Source organism: Schistocerca serialis, chromosome 3 (genome assembly GCF_023864345.2).
Source record: "Schistocerca serialis cubense isolate TAMUIC-IGC-003099 chromosome 3, iqSchSeri2.2, whole genome shotgun sequence".
Lineage (NCBI taxonomy): Eukaryota > Metazoa > Arthropoda > Insecta > Orthoptera > Acrididae > Schistocerca > Schistocerca serialis.
The window spans coordinates 818,565,556-818,592,220 of NC_064640.1; the positions used below are offsets into that span (position 1 = coordinate 818,565,556).

Here is a 26,665-nt window from a genome sequence, read left to right on the forward strand (position 1 = left end):
AACTCGTCGATCACAGAGTTGCCAAACATACGTTGCCTTGTTGCCAAATCTCAGTTACAGTACCAGCAGGAAGAAGACGAACCGATGTGATCCTACAGCGGTCTGGGAAGTGACCATAGCTGGTGTCTCCAAGTCGCGGCTGCTACGGCCTGGAATACGTAATGCGTCTGATTCGCTTTCTGTAACTAGGTTTAGGGACTGGAGCGTAGTTACTAATAATACTCAGAACTGACTGCAAACTGAGCATCATAAATCAGTAACTCTCATTGTTGTTTTTATATTTCTTTCGTAAGTGTACTCAAAACTAAGAAAGTCATTCACAGGCGTTTTCGTGCCTCGCCGATAGTCGAGCACGACATACAAATAAAAATAAAAGAGAATGTGTGTGTGTGTGTGTGTGTGTGTGTGTGTGTGTGTGTGTGTTTGTGAGAGAGAGATAGAGAGAGAGAGAGAGAGAGAGAGAGAGAGAGAGATATAAATAAAAAGCAATGAGAGAGAGTGTAAAAAATTGTTGTAAAGAAATTGAATCATGGTATTTAAAGAAATCTTTCATTAAAATGACACGTTCCACATCATTACGAAATGTCGTATTCATGATCTATGGAACAAGAGTTAATCTAATCTAATCTAATCACATCATATTGATGATTAGCCATGAAGAGTCATGAATTACCGAAATTTTGGCCCATACCAGTAACCAAATCTAAACTTGAAAATAAAAGACGACAGTTTTTGTAATAAACCGTGACTCCTATCAAGACCCTTTCGTCCCTGTTATCTAACCACGAAAGATGTCTGATATACTTCCATTCTGAAGTAACAAAGTGTGCATGCATTTAAAGATGAAGTGCATGATGTGAAGTTCTGTGACGGAGATACGAACCCAACACGTAATCCGATTGTTAACTAAGAAAAATCAAATGTTACGTATCGGTTTTTCTTACGAGCCGCTAGGTGTCTGAATCTAAAATAAGGATAAAAACTTTTGTGCCTAAGCGACAATCGAACTGCACACCTACCGTGCATCCACGAATATAGCTTAAGTATCGGTTGCTTACTCATGAACAGTAAGATGTGTGCGTGTTTGACCAGAAATAACGACACCTGTTGCGATTGTTGGAAACACATGAACAGACATTGAAATTGCGCGTTAATTTTCACTAGCAGGTGGGTGTGCACTTGATAAAGCTAGAAATGAAGTTATGAATATTTTTGTACTGGATCAGGTTTCAGACCCACTTACTTACCTTTGGAGGAGACCTAGAGAAGATTGCAGTCTTGGGAAAAGGAACGAAATGACTGAACTATACTGTTCCGAGAGATTCAGATCCTCGAAAGAGGAGATACGAGTTCGAATCACAGTCCAGCACCAAATTTTTAAACGTCTCTAGTTCAATCAAGTGCAAGTAAAATAAGAGCCCTGTCCCTTTAAATGGCTATCGGTTCATCAAATAAAATAAAATTTTCTAATGTAAGTAAGCTTACTGGCGACTGTATTTCTGTTTACCATGACTTCCGCTGTGTCAGTTCCCAATGTAAACCGGCTCTGCCCAGTTGGTAATGAAGGAACGTGATGTTTAATGCGGATTCTGGATTATAACGTCTTTCTCTTGAGGTTACCACAGGTAAAATAAATCTGTTTGTGCCTCTTAAAAGTGAATGCCTGAACCCACGCATTGCACCTGTGATAGCTCGTTCCACCATACCATTGTGGCCACATTACCCAGCCCCAAGAGTGTGCTGTAACGGATGATGTGCTTAGCTTACAAAATTAGTCACGGTGGAAAAAATGCGAGTCTATTAAATGGTCAAGTAGAAGCAAGCTTCTGACGCAGAGATTATGCTATTCTCATGTCAGCAGGATGTAAAGACTCTTCTAGGCATCATAGGCTGGATGTGAAGCCATTTTGATTTTTCACAAATTCAGCAAATTTCTTAGTTCGAGAAAATCTGGTACTGTAACTGAGATTTGGCAACAAGGCAACGTATGTTTGGCAACTCTGTGATCGACGAGTTACTTCCTGGTGTGCACGGAATTAAGCCTCAAAGTTCACTTGATTTTACCTGTCATTTCCATTGAATAATCTGAGTTATTATCGCTTGAAGGGTAACAAAAGATTGAAAATTTACGGTTTTCAGCCCAGGAAAGTCGTTGCAGGTGGAAACCGCAACTAATCTCGACCTTCAAATAGCGGTTTACGAATTCGAGTTCCTATTGCCCTCGTAATAGGAAGCTCAGACCCATACCTCCTCGCCAGCTCTGTGGTAACGTGCTGACCTGTGAAAAAGCGTCTGTTACGGTTCGCAGTTCCAGTCTCACTGACTGTAACGTTTTTATCCCTTCTGTGAAAGAGCTACAAGCAGTCAGATCAAACATCAATAAGGAAATCGCAAGAAAATGCTTTCAGCTCATAGTGCAATGTTGAAAAACTTACAATGCTGCACAACAGGTAAGGCCTCTTTCCGCTGCTGCCAAGCGAATTTTGGGTTTCTAGGAATACGTAACTATATTTATGAATTGCCACATTTGCATACCTCTTGAGTATGACACAGCATACCAATTAAACACAGACCCAATCAAAATCTAAGTGAGTAGTATTTTACTAATTCGTGTCGATAGAGGCATGCTTGTGTACAGATACTTTCGTCGTAAGGTTATCATGGTTAGTTTTATTTCATTTCTTATAATACAGTGCACAATTTTCGTAAGGTTTCCTTTAGTGTTGTTAAAACAATAGTAAACATGAGAGAGAAATTAATCATCAACGATATATGCGAATTCTCTGATGTTACCTATGATAGTCTGACAAAGCACATGCAGTTTATTGATTACATGCATGTAGAAAACTTGTTCTGAGTTAAAGCTGTCAAACAAAGTTTGAAGAAGAATAAAATATCACTACCACACGACGGCTAATGTAGAAAATACTTTTCTGACATATTATGGCACGATGCGCTCTCCCTGCACATCTTCGAGATGCATCTGCTGCCTGCTGTCTATTAAACCTGAATAGAACAAAATGTCACAGTAGTTAGCCCTTTTTCCACATGCGACTACTTTGGGTTGAGAAGTGAAGGGAATTATGTTCAAAGTTCCATTAGATTGATACCTTCAGCAGAGAGCAGAATTGCGTTTTAAAAAATGTAGCACTGAATGTATTCGAACTCGCAACATCTTATCTATGCTACAAGCTGACACGTAGCTACATAAGCTCCAGAGCTCGGCAACTATTCCTCCAGAACTTTTGGATTCCACAGCACTGTGAGATTATGCATATGGCCAGGTCTTGACTTCTGAGAGACAAACAGTTACAGCTTTTCTTTTGGACTGAACGACGTTTTCTAGTAACAGATAGCGCAACAGAATAGCTCAAGTGGAAAGGAACACTTCCTATTTAAACTTCTGCATCCTACACTGTTGGCAGTTGTGTGTAGGTGGCAGTTACGTGATTTTATTTCTGTGATTACAAAATAGTCGAATGTATGCACTGGGTAGCCGAGGCAGCTAGTTCATGGTGATTCGGTCAACCAAGTAAATGAATTTACTGAACATGCTGCAAATTACTACAGGGAGCCTGTGTGTCAGAATTCTCATCCAGTGTGGCGCAACTGCGTTACGATAGAAAAATGACTCGCGGAGAAGAGGATTTCGTGGTCTGTTGGACGGATGGTAGGTTGTTATACCTATGGTCTGGGTTCGATTCCCACTTCCGTCAATGATTTTAGATAGGGAGAGACAGATTCTCTCTACTGGCTACACCAAGTGAAGGAGATATAATGGCTGCGTGGTCTGAAAATTCACATTAAAGATGATATTCCTTCTTTACCACGTAGACGGTAGGTTGAACCACAATAAAGTCTGCAGTGGCGACATGTAGAAACTCTATCACCAGTAACCTTTCTTATACTAGTTATTTATTTCAAGTGACGACACAAACGCTATGTATGGTCACAGGACACTTATTCCATCTTTTATTTGAGCTTCTGTATGTCGATAAAATTGGTTCTAAACTGGGAATGCAACTCAGACCGCCCTTAACGCGGAATTTGATCCCTTCGTGGCAATACAGCTCGGCTACAATTTGTTGTTTGTTCAAAACTGCAGATTCCTCAACACCTTCACATATTACGCGTGAATGGGATCGAATCCTGGCCCGGTACTAAAGATTTAATTATGTATTATCAAGCTCTATCAGGAGAACACCTATCTGCTGGTGGATAATAATTTTGATTTTTAATGTATTTTCATTCGTTGTCAACACTAACGATATCTGACGCTTTTAACTCCCAGTGAGACCCAGAACTATTTGCGAGATGACTGTAAGTTCAAGATGCTATTCTGAGCAGCTGGTGGAGAAAAATTCGGTAGCTGACGTCTCTTTGTGTGTAGTCAACAACGATATGTGTGGGGCTCTATTCCCAGTGAGCGCTGAACTCTTCGTCATATTATTTCAGTTCGTCGTGTCATTTAATGTTCATACATATTCTCAACTAGCTGCTCGTGAATAACTTTAATTTTTAATGTCATTTTGTGTTAAATAGTTCAAATGGTTCAAATGGCTCTGAGCACTATGGGACTTAACTTCTAAGGTCATCAGTCCCCTAGAACTTAGAACTACTTAAACCTAACTAACCTAAGGACATCACTCACATCCATGCCCGAGGCAGGATTCGAACCTGCGACCGTAGCGGTCACGCGGTTCCAGACTGAAGCGCCTAGAACCGCACGGCCACACCGGCCGGCCCCCACCATCTGGTATCAATGCATTACCCTATCATCCATTATATATAATCATTTTCATAGTACACTTGATATTATAGATGAGTAGGACACAAGACAGGACATAGATAATGTTCGTTTGACGTCAACAGTGTGTAACATTTTACTTTTTTTGAATAGGACAATGTTCCTCTCCAATAATTTTTAGATTAGTTACAATAAGCTTACGCTGCAAGAGAATTCGCTTGTATTTTTCAATATGTGGTCTGTTGTCGGTCTGAAGGCCTTCCATAACATCGGCAACGTAGTGCAACTCCACCGAAGGCTGTCTGGAGTAGGGTGGAGATAGCAATGTGAAAGTTGCGAGCTGTCGAAGACGATCTTCATATTCCTAATGCGATTAGGACATCGTATACTCTTGACGACGTTTAGCACCTGTGCAGTCAGTCACCCAATTTCAGAATTCATTTTGAGTAATCCTTCTAAATTCCCAAAATATTGTCTTTTTATACTGATGAGTAATATGGATAGTCGTCACGTTCATGTGCCGTCTACAACGCAAATTTAATGTTACTATCCTAGGAACTAACCTGCAATACGTTTTGTATTTCATAATCGGAACTATCTGCATTCACCGTCAACAGAGCAATGTCAGGGAACAGAATGCAGCAGTGCCTTGCTACCTACTTGAGGACCTGCTTGAGTCGTGTTCTAAGGAAAGGGTAGGTGCTGGTTCACATTATATTACACTAGCGAGAAGTACCGACTTTTCCTTTTCTCTGCAAACATCCAGAACTAAATTCAGTAACTAAATGCTAAGAATATATTTGCATTGTGCCAACTCAAAGATCAATAGATATGGATATAGATATAGATACAGATTTTTATATTTAAAGCCATTCTCGTTCTGCGTTGGAATAAACATCATTCATTATTTGCTTGTTCTTGTTACGATTGTTATTGTCATTCTCTCACTCGCAAGAGTTTTCGCATTCCTATTTGGTATCGATGCACATGAAGAGTGGCTATGAAAGAAGGGAATACTGAATGTTACGTCATGCAGAATACACTCATTTACTTCGGCTCCTCGTGATCTACGCTACAGGAGAAGTGAGATACATAAAGTTGACAGTGTGAGGACAGACCTGGTAGCACAACTGTGCAACTACACAGTGTTACCAGATAAAATGGTGCTGCGGAATCGAAAGTGTAGTACGGACTTTGCCACAGTAGCAGACAGCTGGTAATTTAGGACCATGACCGTGGATTACACTTTGGTCAGTGCTTGTTAGAGTGCTGCAACTGTAAATGGAAGGCTTTGTTTGATAGTCTTATGCTGATGCTGTCTGAATAAATTATGCCATTGGATACAAAGCGGTTTAGTTTTGAGACCTAACCCAAGAGGGGGGAAGGCACAGTGGTCTGCTTCAGGAATTCCAAGCAATAAAACACAAAAAACAACCCAGGAAGGGAGACATGCATTTGGAATCTGTTCATCGTTACGGGGTCAAACAAGAGGGTAACATTACTGAAACAATGATCGGGCTACTTAGTATATAATAGAGCATACAGATTTCAAGGAGGAAACGTATGAAGACGCAGACTTCCTCGTTATCAATATGTGCGGCATATCTTTCGTGTTAACGAAAGTAAATTCCCGCTTTACCTCTTCTTACGTGTCAAATGAAATGAATGCCATGAGGAATAGAATATTTGTTGACTGCGTCTCTTCTTGCTTCCATCCTTACCAACATATTTCTTCATTCTCGTGGTAATCATGACATTCTATGTGTATGCTGCAAAAGATTGCAAGTGGACAAATTCGACATCGAGGTGCAAAGCGTTATATTCAATTCGAATAAGCTTCCGGGGTATTTTTACTTCGTTTGTATTTTTAGATGATTATGAACGTTACGGAAAATTATCTCACATGCTTTATGTTGAATGAGAAACATTGAATGATCCGTTTTGCTTTCCCTACGTTGAAATGATATAATGTCGGCGTCAACAGCCTTCTTCCACGCCGGAAGCTGAAACTTGTATGATTCTGGATTAATGATAATTGAATGTCTCATATGTATACATAGCCCACAAGGCGACGTCAGAAACCATCAGGGGAGAACGCCGCATAAAAACCAAACGTGCGCGCGCGTCTCCACTCTGAAGAACCGTATCGGAGAATCACGGCAAGCATTTCGCTGAAGAGCTGCCTCGTCAGAGAGCCTAGAAATGGCAGCGTCGTAGCAAGTATTTGTCAACACTCTGATAGTGCATTTACTTCCGCGTGTAGGTCGGCGTTACCTCGCTAAATTCACTTGACATTCGTTTTCCACATCGAAGACTCGTACGATATAATCCACTGCAAGATGACACAATTAGAAAGTATATTTAATTTCTGGACTCCAAGAACGGCGTTCTTCACATAAGTAACACCTGTTTGTGTGTGCATTCGGGAGGACGACGGTGCAATCCCGCGCCCGGCCATCCTGATTTAGGTTTTCAATGATTTCCCTAAATCGCTTCAGGCAAATGCCGGGATGGTTCCTTAGGAAGGGCACGGCCGATTTCCTTCCCCATCCTTCCCTAATCCGAGCTTGTGCTCCGTCTCTAATGACACCGTTGTCGACGGGACGTTAAAACAGTAATCTCCACCTCCTCTGTTCGTGTGTTTAAGGTTGCGTTTTGAGGCTCAGGCAACATCGCAGTGACTATATTCCGCCTCTGGCAGCCAGTGTGTCGTTAGCTCAGAGGTTCCCTTGTGCGTTGCAGTGCTTGTACTATAAGACATAGCAGTTCGAATCACGGTAGAAGCCGCTGACTACAACCTTTTATTTTCCATTTTAATTAATGGAGTTGCAAACTGCTAGTAAAAATTTCTTATGCGAAATCTGAAGAATGCCTTTAAACATCAATCTTCGTCCGATTTCGACTTAGTAAATGAAGTTAATATCATGGATTTCTGCTTTGCAAATTCCAAGGTGCTTCACTGTAAAATAGACCCTGAAAAGATTCAAACCGACTGTCAACGATATAAATTTGAGCTTTGTTCGTCATGTAGGTCTAACATGTCAGAAGGTTGTTTATGAAGTGCACATGTTCATTAATATAGTTCCCTTCTTCTAAATTTTTGCAATAGCATTTAACTGTAGACGTTTTCTAACACCGGCGTTAGCAATTCCTTTCCGTTCTCTGAAACCTTCAAAACGACAAATTTTTCTGGTTTAAATCTGATCACCTTAACTATCACTTCCGATCAACAATAAATACTTCATGAACTCCAAATGTGCAGTGTTCCTGCACTGCTACAGAGCATGCATTGCAAGGTATTCACACAGTTTATCGCATAGAGTTACCATAAGGAATGAAACAAGAACTGTAATACACTTTACACCACAGACGCTCACTCTGGCTTGACGAAAACATCCAAACATTGACCAAAAGTTGCACAATTAATTGAGTTTGAAAGGAAAAGAAACGAGGTATGAAGCATTTATAAATTCATCGAATGTAGTGAGGTGGTTTCATTTCGTCCCAGTCTATAAAATTAATTTCGGGCCATACTCAGCTCTTGCCGATTAATGTAATATAATACCCGCCTACTAATCAGGGCGTCTGTCTCCGTTGCTTTTGAGCGTGAATGGAAATCGTAGAAATTTTCTGTGGAGCAACATTTAATAATAAAGCGTTTTAAATCATCAAAAGCGATGAGCGGTAGCAGGCGCTTTCGATAAAGAACGGGGGAGTGCAGCGCCGCTGCTGTCGCCACGGCCGCTGCGGCCAGTAGCCAGCAAAAGGATCCCGGAGCTTTGCCGCATACGGCGTCCAGAGGAGGACAGTCTGCAGGAAATCTGCCGCAAAATCGTTACTGGATAAAATTTTGATATCGGTGTGTCACAAAGCGAAATAGATTGAATCTGCGCTACCATTACATTCACGTCTTCAGCATTCAGACACAAGAGGCTATAAAAATATTTTATGCCAGCTGCTCTCGATCCACTGACATTATGAACAGAAACAACGCACGCTACCACTAGACAACAGGCGTAATCAGCCTAGAGTTTCTCTATCGTGGGACAAGTTTTCCTCCAGGAAGTGCCGCAGTCTACAGTGTTGCCAGATTGTGCAGATAACCGGACTTAGAGAATTAGCGAGTTGGCCAGTTTTTTTGTCCCATGTCGCGATCGGCGCGGACTTAGCCTCTGAAGCGGCCGGCCGCCGGTCAAGTTTTATGTCAAAGAGTGTACAATCGTATCTGGACAGTGGGCATGTTTCCCAGATGCTTACGTGAAGCCACTGTCATACACGTACCTAAGCCCAGTTAGGACAGACGCCTTCCTTCTCTCTATTGCCCTATTTCTCTCACAAGCTTTGTTTGCAATGTGATGGATTGTATGAGTCATGACAGGCTGGTATGGTGGCTTGAGTCTCGCAATTTACTAACCACTGTACAATGTGGATTTTGAGCACGCCGTTCTGCAATGGGTGCTCAATGGGGCCAACTGGACACTTCATAGCCAGTTGGCCCAGTTCGAACACTATGCGAATGTTGAGGCGTGGGTGGATCATATTACAAAAATGGTCCACCATGCCACTGCAGCATCCATTCCACAGTCCACAGGCCACCGGAAGAGGCAACCTGTCCCTTGGTGGAGTGCCGAATGATGCTCTGCAATCAGGACCAGGCGTGCGGCTCTGCGCCAGTTCCAGTGTCGGCCGACTGCTGAGAATCTTGCAACCTTTCAGGTGGCGAGGGCAAAATGTCGCCGCATTAATAGAGAGAGCAAGACGAGGTGGTGGCAACAGTGTCTGAACGCCATTAATCGTTCCACCAAAAGTTCGATTGTGTGGGAGACCATCAGGAGAATTTCTAGGAGAGGAGGGAGGTGACCCATGGCTGCTGTAATGAATAATGGCACTCTCCACACGGATCCACGAGACATTGCCCACGCTATGGCAGCGTATTTTGCCACGGTTACTGCAACAGCCAGTCAGGATCCGGGTTTCCAGTGCCATAGAGCGTTTGCTGAGAGGTATACTCTGCACTTCCAGTCCACTTCTAATGAAATTTACAATTGCCCATTTTCCATGTGGGAGTTGGATTCTGCATTATCGTGACACATCACCTGGTCACGACAGGATCCATTACAGTATGCTACGGCACCTCACAAGGCGCAACAAAGAAATTCTCCTCGCACTTTTTAATGCCATTTGGGCGTCATGTCACTTTCCTGACTCGTGGCATGAGGCAGTTTTAATTCCCTTTTTAAAACCTGGAAAGACCGCACGAGCCCAAGTAGCTACCATAGTGTTGCCCTCACTAGTTGCACAAGAAAGACCTGGGAGTGGATGGTCAACCGGCGCCTTGTCTGGATGTTAGAATCCCGGCAAGTCCTTAGTCGCTTTCAGTGTGGGTTCAGGAGGGTTTGTTCCACCTTCGATAACCTTGCCCTCCTGGAGGCGGCTATACAGCAAGTTTTCCACCACCATCACCACCTTCTAGGTGCATTTTTTGACATCGAGAAGGCCTACGATACCACTTGGAGCGTCTCATCCTGGAGCAGCTTCATGAATGGGATTTTCGTGGTTGTCTTCCTCTTTTTATTCAGTCTTTCCTCTCGCCACGATATTTTAGATACCAAATTGGTGACTCCTGTTTGACTGCTTTGAGCAGGAGAACGGTGTCCCTCAGGGTAGTGTTTTAAGTGTGACTGTATTTGCCATCACTACTAATAGCATTACCTCCATAGTGAAAAGTCCTGTCCAGTGTTCCTTGTTTGTGGATGATTTCTCTTTGTTTTGCTCTTCTTCAAGCCTTGCAACAACAACGCATCAGTTGCAACTTACTCTTAGACATTTGGATGACTGGGCACAGAAGAGTGGTTTTAAGTTTTCCACTGAGAAGTCCACATGTGTTCTTTTTCACCGTTCTCGTTCATTTGTAACCTTTTACTGAGTTGAGGATGAGGGACACTGTCCTTGCTTTTAAAGACACAGTGAGATTTGTGGGGCCCATTTTTGCTCGAAGTTTACGCGGTTACCTCATCTTAAAGACCTAAAACGACTGTCACTTAGGCTTTAAGTATTTTAAAATATCTTAGCCACAGTACATGGGTAGCCGACAGGACTTGTCTGCTCCAGTTTTACAGGGCGTTTGTGCTATCTCAGCTCGATTATGGGTGCATGGTGTATGGGTCTTAGAGGCCTTCTTACTTAAAGATGTTGAATGTTGTGCGCCATGAAGGGCTTCGGTTGGCCACTGGGGCATTCAGAACTAGCCCCATACCAAGCCTCTGTGCAGAGGCTGGTGAACCACCACTTCATATGCGGTGGCGGCTACTTATGGTGCGCCAGGCGTGTAAAACTTTGTCCACACCATACACACCTGCATACCATACCATTGCTCAGCTTCCTCTGGCACGGCTATTTCATAACCGGCAACGAGCGATGCGGCCCTAGGGGATTCACGCACGGGATTGCCTCTCTGCGATGGATATGGCTTGTCTTCATGTTTTCCGTCACGGTTGGAGCAGATTTCCACCTTGACTCCTCCGGAGACCCAGACTTATTTTAGATTTGACTAATTTTAAGAAAGATAGTACACCAGATTTTACGTTCCAATCTCTGTTTTTTGACATTTTAGGTGTGCGTCACGGTTTTACCGTCATTTACACTGATGGCTCCAAACAGGAGAATTTCATTGGCTGTTCTGTAATGTTACCTGATATGTTACCCGGATTCGCCTCCCTGATGAATATACTGTTTTCGCAGCGGAGCTCCATGCGATCCTGAAGGCAATAGAGTGGATGGATCATGTTCGGGGCAATCGATTTCTCCTCTGCTCTGATTCTCTTAGTGCCTTACAATCACTGCAGAATCTGTACCCAACTGAGGAGATGGTTCAGCTGATATATGACCAACTGTACTTGCTCCAACGGCAGGGTAAGGAGGTGTCCTTCTGCTGGGTGCCTGGTCATGTAGGAATATGGGCCAATCGGGCTGCCAAGGAGGCCTGCAGAGAGCAGTCAGTCATTTCTGCACTCCACAAGAACTGCGTGGAGTTGTGAGAGGAAGAATTGCTGGCGGTGACTGCCAATAAACTGCTGTTGGTGAAGTCAACAACTCGGCTGTGGTGTTCATCCTGCCGGTTGCTGAGGTGGGAAGAAGTGACCCTCATGCGTCTTCGGATTGGGCACTGTCCTCTCACACGTAGCTTTCTATTACGGGGGGGGGGGGGGGGGGATATGCTTGTGGTGCGCACATCTCTGTCTGGCACGTTTTAACAGACTGCATTTCATACTGTGATGCAAGGGCAGAAGCACAAGTTGATGGGGATCTGCCCTGTGTTTTAGCTAATGATGAGATGTATGTGTCTAGGATTTTAAAGTTTTGTGAGGTGTCTGGACTCTGGTCTAAACTTCTAGGCTGGAGGTTTTTGTGTCTTGCAAAGTGGCTGGCTCCTCCCTTTTTTCCTTGTGGTCAGCTAGCCACTCCCATCTGCTATATTGTTTTAGGTCCCTCTACCACTTTCTTCCTGTGTTGTCCAAGTTTCACTGCTGACAGCATGCTTCGTCCCACACTTCGGTGTGGGTAGGCACATATTTTTCCAAGCTTGTTACCTGTATTTTACGTTCTGTTTTATCTTACTATTCTGAGTATTTTCTTGGCACCCATCTTAATCTGTTACTGGGAGCGGGCGCTGAAGACCTTGCTGTCGTGCACCCAAGCAACCCACTACATACTGTACATACATGCTCTCCTCAGCAGGTATGCATGCCGTTTGTCTGCCGTGCCTGGCTACTCATCCTATGCCTCCTCCTTTGACCGTCAGTATGGTGCATGTCCCTCTTCTCTGTTATCTCCTGGAGTTTGCTTTCGGTTATTGCACCAGCAGATTAACTTAAAACTACCTGCCACTTTTCCTTTGGGTGTGAACCCTTCACCACCTTGGCTTCGTGCAGCGGCTCACGTTCACCTTGTACTTCATTTGATTCATAAGGAGACTACTCCAGACTCGCTCTATCCCCATAAGATTTTTCGATCTTCGTACGGAACATCGCTGTAGTACCTTTTTGAATGCTGATGGCTCTCCGACTGACCATAGTATTGGGTGTGCTTTCGTTATTTCCACAGAGCATTTTTGGTGTCAGCTTTTGGAAGACTGCTCAGTATTTACAGCAGAGCGGTACCCTGTATCAGGCCACATCATACATCCAGTGACACAGGCTGTTCGATTGTGTCATTTGCTGTGACTCTATACCCTCAGAGCCTGTGTGTGATGCACATCATCCATCCCTTAGTGCAGTGGGTCCAGGAAAGCTTTCACTTCCTCACTCTTGATGGGGTCACAGTGATGTTTATGTGGGTTCCTGGTCACATTGGTCTGATGCGAAACGAGGCTGCTGATGCTGCTGCCAAGGTTGCAGTCCTCCTACCTCAGCCAGCTAGTTCTTCCATTCCTTCCGATGATCTGCTTATCGCCATCTGTCAGCAAGTGGTGTCACTTTGGCATCACCACTAGTCTTCCCTTCACACTAATAAGCTGCAGGGAATTAAACCTCTCCCAGTAGCTTGGACAACCTTCTCTTGGCCCCCTTGCCATGAGGAGATCATTTTAGCTAGGTTGAGTGTTGGGCACTGTCTTTTTAGCCATCATTTGTTAAGTGGTGTTTCCCACCACTTTCTTAATGCTCATTGTCATCAACGTTTAACTGTTCGGCATTTCCTTATGGGATGCCCTTTTTTAACCACTTAAGTTGTACTGTATGTTTGCTGTCCAATTTATCGGCCATTTTAGTGAACAGTGAGAGAGCTGTTGACCGTGTTTGGCTTTTTATCCGTTGTAGCAGTATGGCGAAAGATATTTAATCTTTAGTTCAGGACCTCCATTGTCTTTATGGCTGTTTCTCCAAGAGAGGCTGTCCGTTGATTGTAGTTGCTTTTAACTCCTTTCTCATCTTTGTGTTCTACTGTTCTGACATGGATGCATATGACCTTAGTTGTTTTAATGTCTTAAAACAAAACAAAACAAAACAATCATTGTTACTCCTCATTGTGATCTAATTGCGTAAGGCACATAATGCACACTTTGCTCATCCTTCTTCCCTTGCTTTCTTAGATTTAGTGCTCTCTACTGGCAGTGATGTCAGCACTTGCAGTAGAGCATCACAGTTCCCTTAAATGGCTTAACATGTCCATCATGAACAATGGGAGTCTTTGTTCGTAATTATAACTTTACATTAATGAGTGACTTCATTTTTATGACCTGCTATGGTCTGTGGCGTCATCAGAAATTTCATTGTTTTGTTCGTAGGTGAGCAGGGATTCATCACTAAGACCCATTGACCAATTCTGAACTGTGGTAATTGGTCTATATGTGATCCTATTTGCTATTGACTCTCTAGTGCATCTGTGTTTGCTTTCTTTACCTTCTTCCAAACATTGTGTAATGTCATTGCAAACTTCATAACTGATTCCCAGTTTTTCCAATTTTAGGCTTAATCACCACAAAAACAGAAGTCAGATTTGTACCACATATTACCTCACATGGTGATAGACCAACACTACACTGGACATCAGAATTGTAAGCTGACATGACATACAGAAGGTAAATGTACCAATCATTGTGATGGAAGTTCACAACAACTACTCAACATCTTACCAACTGTACAGTGAATGTATTCTGTTTTCCTGATAGACTGAGGGAGCCAAGGGCTAGTCCTGAGCTTGTGAGTGCTTAGTAAATGACATAGGTGCTTAATCATACTGGATATAAAATTAGTGCCCTGATTTGTAATTATTGTATCAGGAACACTAAACTTCAGCAACCAGCTTTTCACCATTGTCTTTGCCACTGTACTTGCTTTAAAATGCATACTGTAACAGTTATGAGCTTTCTTCATCTTTGATTCTATGAAACATGCTTTCCATATTTTGGGATGAGGTAGAATGGACCACAACAAGAAAAAATTGTCAGGTAAATGTGGACTCTAAAATGCATATCTTTAATAGCTTTGCTACTGTGAAAGACATCTTTTCTACTGAACAAGGGTTCATAGCTCTTAAGGTATGCATTTTAGAGTCTATGTTTACTACACAATTTTTTCTTGGTTTGGTCCATACTACCCCCTACCAAAATATGGAAAGCAAAGAGCTCACGGTAGAAGAGATTTGGTTCACAGTATCGAATATGAGGTGTTCATAGCTCTTACGACATGCTTTTTGGAGTCCATCTTTACCAGATTTTTTCGCTTCGAATGATCGTTCCTGTAATATCCTTGAATATAGACCATTCTTAATGAAATACCATGTATAAGGTCATATGATAGTCATTAATCATTTCAAGCGCAGTTGGCACCACACTGGGGCTGTATTTCATATTCCTACACAACAGGCCATAGTGCTTTGTGGACTGCAGCTGTGCCCTAAATACTTGAAATCAAATCTTCCTTCTTGGGCTCTCAGAATTCTGTTTTTCTTTCCTGATTGGTATATGCCTTCATAGTTAAATTCACTTGATTTCAGAGCACAATACGTTAACATACTTGGAGCCTCTTGTGGTCCCAGCAATCACTTCAACACACCATGGTCTGTCACAACTTTAAACTTTTTCGTGTACGAATAACAGTGGAAATACGTAATAGCATAAACAACAGCCAACATTTCCATCTCTGTGGTTGAATAGTTCAGTTCTACTTATTCATCTGTATCAATGTACTGTATATTCTGTCAGGTGTTCCTTGCCATCTACATCCTAACTGGGAATATATTCAATCACCTGACTGTTCATGTCTATTTATTTTATTTATTTATTTATTTACAATACAGGTTCTGTAGGACCAAATTGGGGAGCAAATCTCCAAGGTCATGGAACGTGTCAGTACATGAAATTAAAACATAAAAGTTATAACAGATAAAAATAAATGTTTATGAACCCGAAAGTCAGTCAGTCCATAAGTTTAAGTAAATGCAATCAACCATACAAAAAGTATCAACTTAACTTTTCAAGGAACTCCTTGACAGAATAGGAGTAAGTTATGAGGAAACTCTTCGGTTTCGATTTGAAAGAGTTTTGAATTTTTGTGGTAGCTTATTGAAAATGGATGCAGCAGTATACTGCACACCCTTCTGCACAACAGTTATGGAAGTCTGATCCAAATGCAGGTTTGATTTCTGGCAAGTATTAACTGAGTGAAAGCTACTTATTCTTGGGAATAAGCTAATATTGTTAACAAGAAATGACTTTAAGGAATATATGTATTGAGAGGCCAATGTCAAAATACCCAGACTCGTGAACAGGGTTCGACAAGAGGTTCATGAACCTACACCACTTATTGCCTGAACTGCCTCTTTCTGAGCCAAAAATATCGTTTTAGAGTGGGATGAGTTACCCCAAAATATAATACCATATGATATAAGCGAATGAAAATAAGCAAAGTAGGCTAATTTTCATGTCGAATGATCACTCACTTCAGATATCATTCGAATAGTAAAAGTGGCAGCACAAAGTCTTTGAACAAGATCCTGAACTTGGCTTTTCCACAACAGTTTACTATCTATCTGAACACCTAGAAATTTGAACTTTACAGTTTCACTAATCATATGCCCATTCTTTGCAATTAAAACATCAGGTTTTGTTGAATTGTGTGCTAGAAACTAAACACTTAGTCTTACTGTGATTTAGCGTTAGTTTATTTTCTACAAGCCACAAACTTTGGTCATGAACTGCACTATTTGAATCCGAGCCAATGTTGCACACAACATCCTTTACCACCAAGATATTCATCATACAGAAATATTCTGTAAGGATATCTGGTGGTCATCCTCAAACTTCATGAAGGCAATTGTTTAAAAATTTAGGCATCCTAACAACCTCTCTTATGAAGTTTGTTGTGAGGCATCAGGCACAATTTAAAAATAGTAGTATTGTTTGTAAGTCTAACACTTGGAACAAAAATTGCCTCCACTATTCACAACTTAACTTACTCAGCTGTAAAAATATTTGAAAACATCACCTACAAATTAAGGGTGCAGGCACATAATAAAAGTTTTAAAAACAACTGAAATAATTTCTGTTTGACAACTCCTCCTACTCAATGGATTAATTTATATAAAGTTAGTATCTGTATGTTGTTGGGTTCTACTTACCTAATTTTGTTCTAGACTAACACAGCAATATATTCAGTAATATTACTTCTACCAGACTTGATCATGTCCGTGTAATTTTTTTTTTAAATAAAAAGTCTTGATCATTTAAAATGAAGCAGATTTTAGCCACCAAATATTAAAATGAAGATGTAACTTGATACATTGTTAATGAAATGAGCATATAGTCTCTGGTATCTATCTTGGAATAACTAAAAACCTGTAACTTTGACTACTTCCAGAATTCACTGAACATACACTCACTCGAACAGAAACAACTACTGAAATTCACCAAAACAGGTAAAACAGGTAAGCAAGTTCCCAAAATGTCTCCTTAATACCTTGGTATGACAAACTGTAAGATGTAAACAAACTCTAGTCAACACATATCTGTCAGATTTAAAGCTCTCGTGCTTTCTTTAGTACTGCTCATGCTCATGCTTATGCTCGCTTTACCAATAATACCACAACAATGATAAGGAAACAGATCAGCCACTCACATTAGCATGGGGTTTATATTGTTTTCTAGATCTTTCCACCATGTTGGGATTCAGGTGACGCCATCAACTCCATTAAAAAATTTAGGACACTTGCGGATCTCCACTGCTTTCTTGATAAATGAATCCCAGTAACACAAGGTGTGTGCCAGGATTTCAGTGTTGTCAAATAATAATTTGTGTGTGTTGGTAACACCATGCTTTGCAATGAATGGTTTCTCACAACGTCTTAGTTATACATTTTGGAGTGTTTCTTGCACTGTTCATTAATAATGTGATTACACTGTTGTAATAATTCACTCCAAACTCACATGATATATTGTAAACCACATGCCTCAAAGACCTAGGACATCTTACTAGGTACAATCCATATTTTTAGAAACTGGATTAAAGCTGGGTTATTTTTAAGTATAGTTTTCACTTCACCTCTCAGTTCGGTGAGATGGCTTTACATTCCAGACTTAGGACTTTGTCAATCTCAGTTTATAAGATACACATCAAATTAATTTGGTAAAGATTTCAATATTATATTTTTGACTAATTTACAGCAAAAATAACATTAATAAACTTCCAATCTGATAAAGATGTCACACTTTGCAACTAGAGCGTGGGGAAATAGTCGCAGGATCATACGTATTGTGTTCAATAGCTTGTCTTCAAATTGAGAAGCACATTGTGATCAAATTTAGTAATGGCCTGTCAGATAATGATGCACAAAAATCAACATTCAAATTAATTTTATTTACATGTCAAGTTCCATAGGACCAAACTGAGGAGAAAATCTCCCAGGTCATGGAACATGTCAGTACATGAAATTACAACATAAAAGTAATAATAGATAAAAATAAAATGTATATGAACCCAAAAAAAGTCAATCCATAAATTTAAGTAAATGCAATCTACAATACAACAAGAACTTACCCCAAAATATACCACCATATGATACAAGCGAATGAAAATAAGCAAAGTAGACTAATTTTTGTGTCGAATGATCGCTCACTTCAGATATTGTTCCAATAGTAAAAATGGCAGCATTAAGTCTTTGAACAAGATCCTAAATGTGGGCTTCCCACGACAGTTTACTATCTATCTGAGCACCTAGAAATTTTAACTGTTCAGTTTCACTAAATATGCCCACTCTGTGAAATTAAAATGTCAGGTTTTGTTGAATTGTGTGTTAGAAACTGTAAAAACTGAGTCTTACTGTGATTTGGAGTTAATTTATTTTCTACAAGCCATGAACTTAGGTCAATGTTGGACACAACATCCTTTACTACCAAGCTAGCGTCGTCAGCAAACAGAAATATTTTAGAGGTACCCATAATACTAGACGGCATATCATTTATATAAATAAGGAACAGGAGTGGCACCAACACTGATCTCTGGGTCTGCCCCCACTTGACTGTACCCCACTGAGACCCCCACATCACAGCCATTCTCAACATTGTGAATAATAACCTCTTGCTGTCTGTTGCTAAAATAAGAGGTGAACCAATTGTGACCTACTCCCCGTATTCCGTAATGGTCCAACTTCTGGAGCAGTATTTTGTGATCTACACAATCAAATGCCTTAGTTAATTTAAAATACATGCCTACTACAGTAGTACAAGTTTATATGCCAGCTAGCTCTGCAGATGACGAAGAAATTTAAGAAATGTATTACAAAATAAAAGAAATTATTCAGATAGTGAAGGGAGACGAAAATGTAATAGTCATGGGTGACTGGAATTCGGTAGTAGGAAAAGGGAGAGAAGGAAACGTAGTAGGTAAACATGGATTGGTGCTAAGAAATGAAAGAGGAAGCCGCCTGGTAGAATTTTGCACAGAGCACAACTTAATCATAGCTAACACTTGGTTCAAGAATCATAAAAGAAGGTTGTATACATGGAAGCAGCCTGGAGAAACTGACAGATTTTAGATAGATTATATAATGGTAAGACAGAGATTTAGGAACCAGGTTTTAAATTGTAAGACATTTCCAGGGGCAGATGTGGGCTCTGACCACAATCTATTGGTTATGAACTGTAGATTAAAACTGAAGAAACTGCAAAAAGGTGAGAATTTAAGGAGATGGGACCTGGATAAACTGACTAAACCAGAGGTTGCACAGAGTTTCAGGGAGAGCGTAAGAGAACAAATGGTAGGAATGGGGGAAAGAAATACAGTAGAAGAAGAATGGGTAGCTTTGACGGATGAAGTAGTGAAGGCAGCAAAGGATCAAGTAGGTAAAAAGACGAGGGTTAGTAGAAATCCTTGGGTAACAGAAGAAATATTGAATTTAATTGATGAAAGGAGAAAATATAAAAATGCAGTAAATGAAGCAGGCAAAAAGGAATACAAACGTCTCAAAAATGAGATCGACAGGAAGTGCAAAATGGCTAAGCAGGGATGGCTAGAGGACAAATGTAAGGATGTAGAGGCTTATCTCACAAGGGGTAAGATAGATACTGCCTACAGGAAAATTAAAGAGACCTTCGGAGAAAAGAGAACCGCTTGTATGAATATCAGCAGCTCAGATCGAAACACAGTTATAAGCAAAGAAGGGAAAGCAGAAAGGTGGAAGGAGTATATGGAGGGTCTATACAAGGGCGATGTGCTTGAGGACAATATTATGGAAATGGAAGAGGATGAAAATGAAGATGAAATGGGAGATACGATACTGCGTGAAGAGTTTAACACAGCACTGAAAGACCTGAGTCGAAACAAGGCCCCGGGAGTAGACAACATTCCATTAGAACTACTGACAGCCTTGGGAGAGCCAGTCCTGACAAAACTCTACCATCTGGTGAGGAAGATGCATGAGACAGGCGAAATACCCTCAGACTTCAAGAAGAATATAATAATTCCAATCCCAAAGAAAGCAGGTGTTAACAGATGTGAAAATTACCGAACTATCAGTTTAATAAGTCACGGTTGCAAAATACTAATGCGAATTCTTTACAGACGAATGAAAAAACTAGTAGAAGCCAACCTAGGGGAAGATCAGTTTGGATTCCGTAGAAATATTGGAACACGTGAGGCAGTACTGACCCTACGACTTATCTTAAAAGAAAGATTAAGGAAAGGCAAACGTACGTTTCTATCATTTGTAGACTTAGAGAAAGCTTTTGACAATGTTGACTGGAATACTCTCTTTCAAATTCTAAAGGTGGTGGGGGTAAAATATAGGGAGCGAAAGGTTATTTACAATTTGTACAGAAACCAGATGGCAGTTATAAGAGTTGAGGGGCATGAAAGGGAAGCAGTGGTTGGGAAAGGAGTGAGACAGGGTTGTAGCCTCTCCCCGATGTTATTCAATCTGTATATTGAGGAAGCAATGAAGGAAACAAAAGAAAAATTTGGAGTAGGTATTAAAATCCATGGAGAAGTAATAAAAACTTTGAGGTTCGCCGATGACATTGTAATTCTGTCACAGACAGCAAAGGACTTGGAAGAGCAGTTGAACGGAATGGATAGTGTCTTGAAAGGAGGATATAAGATGAATATCAACAAAAGCAAAATGAGGATAATGGAATGTAGTCTAATTAAGTCGGGTGATGCTGAGGGTATTAGATTAGGAAATGACACTTAAAGTAGTAAAGGAGTTTTGCTATTTGGGGAGCAAAATAACTGATGATGGTCAAAGTAGAGAGGATATGAAATGTAGACTGGCAATGGCAAGGAAAGCATTTCTGAAGAAGAGAACTTTGTTAACATCGAGTATAGATTTAAGTGTCAGGAAGTCGTTTCTGAAAGTATTTGTGTGGAGTGTAGCCATGTAAGGAAGTGAAACATGGACGATAAATAGTTTGGACAAGAAGAGAACAGAAGCTTTCGAAATGTGGTGCTACAGAAGAATGCTTATGGTTAGATGGGTAGATCACATAACTAATGAGGAGGTGTTGAATAGGATTGGGGAGAAGAGAAGTTTGTGGCACAACTTGACTAGAAGAAGGGATCGGTTGATAGGACATGTTCTTAGGCATCAAGGGATCACCAATTTAGTATTGGAGGGCAGCGTGGAGGGTAAGAATCGTAGAGGGAGACCAAGAGATGAATACACTAAGCAGATTGACAAGGATGTAGGTTGCAGTAGGTACTGGGAGATGAAGAAGCTTGCACAGGATAGAGTAGCACGGAGAGCTGCATGAAACCAGTCTCAGGACTGAAGACCACAACAACAAGAAGCAACTTCCCCACCCCACAAAGAACTCCTTGAAAAACAGCCAGCTAATCTGTATCCTGGTAAAGGAAGCCCCTGAATTGTCTAATTATTTTGTGGTACTCCAATATACCAATAATTCCAGAATCACATCTGTAAGCAGTTCACTAACTTTATCTCTAATACCTTTTATATTTTGATGAAATATGCTAATTCCTTCTCTTCTTGGAAACATGACTTCCTCTGAATATAAGCCTTTAGTTAGAGGGACTTCCTTTTAGCAGGTATACATATCAGCTGTCTTCACTCTAAAATAGGTGCAGCTTCAACATCAACTACTACAGGAATTTTTCCATGAGTGATCCTACCAACACCCACTACACTGTCGTCTATAAGCTTTGCCAGCTTCCCCTTCCCATACCTTCTGAGGTGGAGGCCATGCCTAGGGAAACATGACAGAATAAATTGTCCCTCATAGTTTGGGAATATCAGTACCTGGTTTGTTGTCAATGCTCCCTTCAATTTTTCAAATGCTGTCTAAAAGTTGACTATGGAAATTCCACACCTTTTTTCAACAAATGATTCAATAGCTTAGCAATTTCGGCAAACTCTTCAATGAATTCCCATTATTAATTACAGAACCATAAAAATGATTGAAACTGCTATGTAGTTTGTGGTGGTAAGAAAACACATTCTGCAGAAGTTAGGCGTGCGTCAATATTCACATCTTCCTCTCATTACAGTGTGTTAACTGTGCTGGATTTAGCCTCTTAAAGAATTCCTCTGACCATTGCATGTGCTCTTCCATATCCTTAGAAAATGCAGTTATGTTGTTGAGATAAAAAACAGTCTTGATTTTAATCCTCTGAGCACTCCATCGGATACTAATAGCCTCCGAGATAGCTGGCACATCCTTCAGACCAAATGGCAGCCTAAAATATTGATAGTGACTCCAAGGGACAGTAAATGTGGTCTTTGGCCGCCCTTCCAGAACCACTTCCAACAGTGATAACCACTCCTCATACACATTGTGAAGTATTTACATTGACTTAAGTTCTCTCTAATCTCCATTATATTTAGTACAGGATGTCTGTCCATCACCGCTCATGCAGCAAAATCTATGCTTTTTTGTTCCATTCTATGATTTTTTCAGGACTATTACAATGGTAGCTGCCCATGGACTGTAACTTGATTCAGTATTGCCCTCAGCCAGCAGTTGATCAATAAATTCTTCCAGTATAGGTTATAGGTGCCTAGGTATCCTGTACGGCTTCTTATACACTAGAGCATTGTTAACCGTTGGTATGGTATGGCGAGTTACCAGTATTGCAGGTAATGATTGACCGGGATTGAACAGGTTGACAAATCATATTAACAAGTCTTTCATTGTTGACTTATCTCTTCCCTCCAAATTGTTTTACCTTCTCGCATAATGCAATTGTGTTGATGGTCTGGTTGTGGCAAAGGTCCTCACACGACCTACCCAGATTATACTCGTCCATGATCTCCAAGTTTGCAATCTATAAGCTTAACTTATCAGAGCTAAAATCATCCACACTTTCCAAAACCATACAATCCCCATCTATTTCCTTCACATGTACCAGGCTTCAGTGCACAATATAGTGCAACATGTCCATCTTGTTATTGCATTCCAGTACCTCTGCAACACGCATCATCTGAAGGTCAGTACCCACCCACATTTGTAACACTGAAGTTTTCTGCATTGCTTTTTAACATGGTCCATATGTCCACAGCTGTAGCATTTCACCTTTGTGTGGAAAAAGAAACACACAACCCTTATCTTGTCCTCAGGCCACAATATTGATCTCTTCCACTTGCTTAGCAGCCATAATGGTGGCAGCAAAATCCTTCGGGTTTTCCATTGTCGCTCTCCTTGACATGTCTGCTGGAAGTCCTCTGAAAAACACATCTGATTCCTGTTCTCCTCTTCTTGTGGAGTAATTCTGTCTGCTTCTACTTTCTGTGTAAGCTCGTACAAGTTAGCATTGATTTTCCTAATTCTGCCTATGAATGCCTCTACCAACTCACTTCACTTTTGAGACAACCCATTAAGCTGTTCTCTAAAAAAGCCTTGCAATATTCTGCTTGCGATAACGTGGTTAGTGGGCCTTCTTAAGCTGCTTAAATGTCTGTGCTTTATCCAGCACTTGATGGTACTGATGTATGCTGCTTGCATCACAACCAACTGTAATTTAGACACATCCAAGGATGTCTTGTCTGACCAACTGCCCAACCTAGCGGCAGCTTCCAGGTCATCACTGAACATTGAGACATCCTCGGTTGCCCTATCCGAAAAAGGAGTTGCTAGATTAGCTGTGACAGGATCCAGAGAAGGGATAGGTGAACTAACCAAAGCTTTTGCTTCCACTACATCCACTTGTTTATGCTCATTCTCGCTATTAAAAGTCTCCCTCTCTTTGCAAAGCTTCATTTATCTCCTTTAGCTCGGCAAACTGCCTTGCCAAGAGTTCATCCATTTCCTGGATTGTCATTGTTTCTGTTTTTGGCATTTGTGCAAACTCTTAACACACCACTCTAATGAAAGCATCAACCACAATACACACAGGCACGGTTACAAGAACAAACTACACTATTCCTTATGAAGGATAATAGCCCAGTGTTGTTCAGAACACTGATGCACTTTGTGGCCATTGCTTCGCCTTGTGCTGCACACAGCTGGCACCACTCACATGCATAGGAAGTCATTCCCAGCCAAATTACAATACTGGCACCTCACTGGTTGTAAGTAACATTCCTTATAATTACCCCTATACAACAGAATCCCAATCCCTGAAAAGGCAGCAGGTCATAGTTATCGGGCAGTGCCATTGGCTGGTGATGACTTCATTCATTTCTGGTTGTTTGGTTTAGTTTGCTCCGGAAGTAACAGTTTAGAATCGCAGACAGTCTAGTACCGGCTGTACAGCTGTTCTACATTCTGAGGCTCTGTCTCTTTTGCATTTTATGCTAAGGAAAATTCAGTAACAGGGTGTAATTTTTCAGAACTGTAAAATGCAGATATTTGGTTATGTTATCTATGTAAACCAAAGTGTGTTTGCAGAGACTGTGGTAGATGTTATAGATCTTGATAATGATCTTAAACCTACATAGATGTGTGAAAAAATACTAATATAATTTAGGTGCAAATCCCCATGTCCTGTATGGGCATCCATTGTTCAGTGTGTTTATGGTGGTGAGGTATGTGGATGCTTCAGACTTTTATTGAGAGAGAGAGAGAGAGAGAGAGAGAGAGAGAGAGAGAGAGAGAGAGAGAGAGAGAGAGAGCTGCAAAAAGGGACATAATTGAAATGTAATCATCAAATGATTCTCTTAATTTTTTTCAAATTGAGTTGGTATAACAAACCAAAATCTGAACTCACTTTCAAGATGAGTGAGGTTCAAATCTCCACCTGGCCATTTTAATTTAAGTTTTCTGTAATTTCCTCTTCTCACTTCAAAGAAATGCAATAATAATTTGATTCCAGTGCCATTTCCTTCACATCTCCTCATGAGCTAATGTTCTGTTCCTAATGTTCTGGGTTGACAAAATGTTAAACTTTTATATTTCTTCCTTTTTATCTGATAAAATAAAGAAACCACATACAGAAATATGTGCATGTGTTATTCAGTTGTTTCTGCTTGGACTGTGTTATAATGAAATATGTTGTTTTAATGGTGACAGCATCTTTCAAGAACCTAGAGGACAGATGTCATGTGAGAAAATTTATGTATTCTTCTTGTTATTTTGTGTAATCCTTAATTTGGATGGTAGGATGTGGAATCAAACCTGTATACTCCCATATATAAATTAGTCAGTTCTTGTAAATAATTACTGGGTTTAATTTTTTGTGTTTTTTTATCCAGAAAGTGAGTAATCGTTGTTTAGTATAACATTGTTTGTAATTATATAATTTGTATTTATAAATAATTTATGAGTAATGATTACATACCTCCTGCAGGATGTGCCTCGTTTATCGCCTGGGGGGAGCTACAATGGATGTTACAGTTGTATTGTGCTGTGCAGGAATGTACACAGTGAAAGGCCATGTGTATAAAGCAAACTTCGGAGGGGACAAGTTCACAGAAATACTTGCCAACTTCCTCGCCGAAATATTTCACCAGTGAGTTCAATTGGTCTCTGTTATTACAAGATGTCTCTCTTCTTGACACTGTGTTATTGTAATATTGTTGATAATTACCCTATGTATGATTTGTGATCAAAAAGTAATGGAAATTTTTATTTTCCTAAAGAATCTTTGTTTATTCATAATCATCAGCCTTTTCCGCTTCAAAGTAATCCCCCTCAGATATGATACACTTACGCCAGCACTTTTTCCAATCTTGGAAGTGCTTCTGAAATTCACTTTTCGTTATGATGTTCAGCTCCTTCAGTGATTCTGTTTTTATCTCATCAGGGGTGGCAAAACAACGTTCTCTCATTGTTTTCATCGACCTCAGGTATAGGAAGAAGTTGCATTTGGCCATGTTTGGTGAGTATGGTGGCTGAGGCGACATAACGTTTTTGGCTTTTGCCAAAAAATTGTGATCAAGCATTGAGATGTGAACGGGAGCATTATCGTGGTGCAATTTCCACGAGTAGTTTTGCCACAGTTCTGGCAGGTTTTTTTTAGGACTGCTTCATGCAAACAGCACTTAATTTACAGGTAGTGTTCCTTATTGACTGTACAACCATAAGACAAGAACTCTTGATGCACTATCCAATTGTCATTGAAGAAAACAGTGAGAAGAACCTTGGCATGTGATCGAATTTGTTGAATTTTTTTCAGTCCTGGCTCTTCAGGCAGTTTCCATTGGGATGATTGGGTCTTGGTGTTGGTGTCATACCCGTATACCCATGTTTTGTCACCTGTTTTAATCTTATTTAGAAGTTCTGGATTGTTGTCAACTTTGTTCAGCATTTCCTGAGTGGAGTCTAGGTGGCGACGTTTTTGGTCAAAATTCCATGATTTTGGAGCAAACTTTGCTGCTGGTTCACGTTTAATTCCCAAAACACCCACAAAAAAAAAAAAACTTGGCATGAGCCAAAGGATACGCTGACATCATCAGCAACGTCTCTGATGGTGATTTGGTGGTTTTCCAGAGCCATTTTCTTTACTACTTCCACTTTATAAGTAATGATGTGCT

General features: G+C 40.7%; 1 protein-coding gene across 1 annotated transcript in view; it reads left to right on the forward strand.

Moving 5' to 3' along the window:
• The window catches only part of LOC126470711 (heat shock 70 kDa protein 14-like), a 190,352-nt gene that overhangs the window by 103,610 nt on the left and 60,077 nt on the right, over window positions 1–26,665 (forward strand). Inside the window, exon 5 of the mRNA XM_050098712.1 lies at window positions 25,480–25,641. Within this exon, the coding sequence (XP_049954669.1) occupies window positions 25,480–25,641 (162 nt within the window). The remainder of the gene's footprint in view (window positions 1–25,479; window positions 25,642–26,665) is intronic.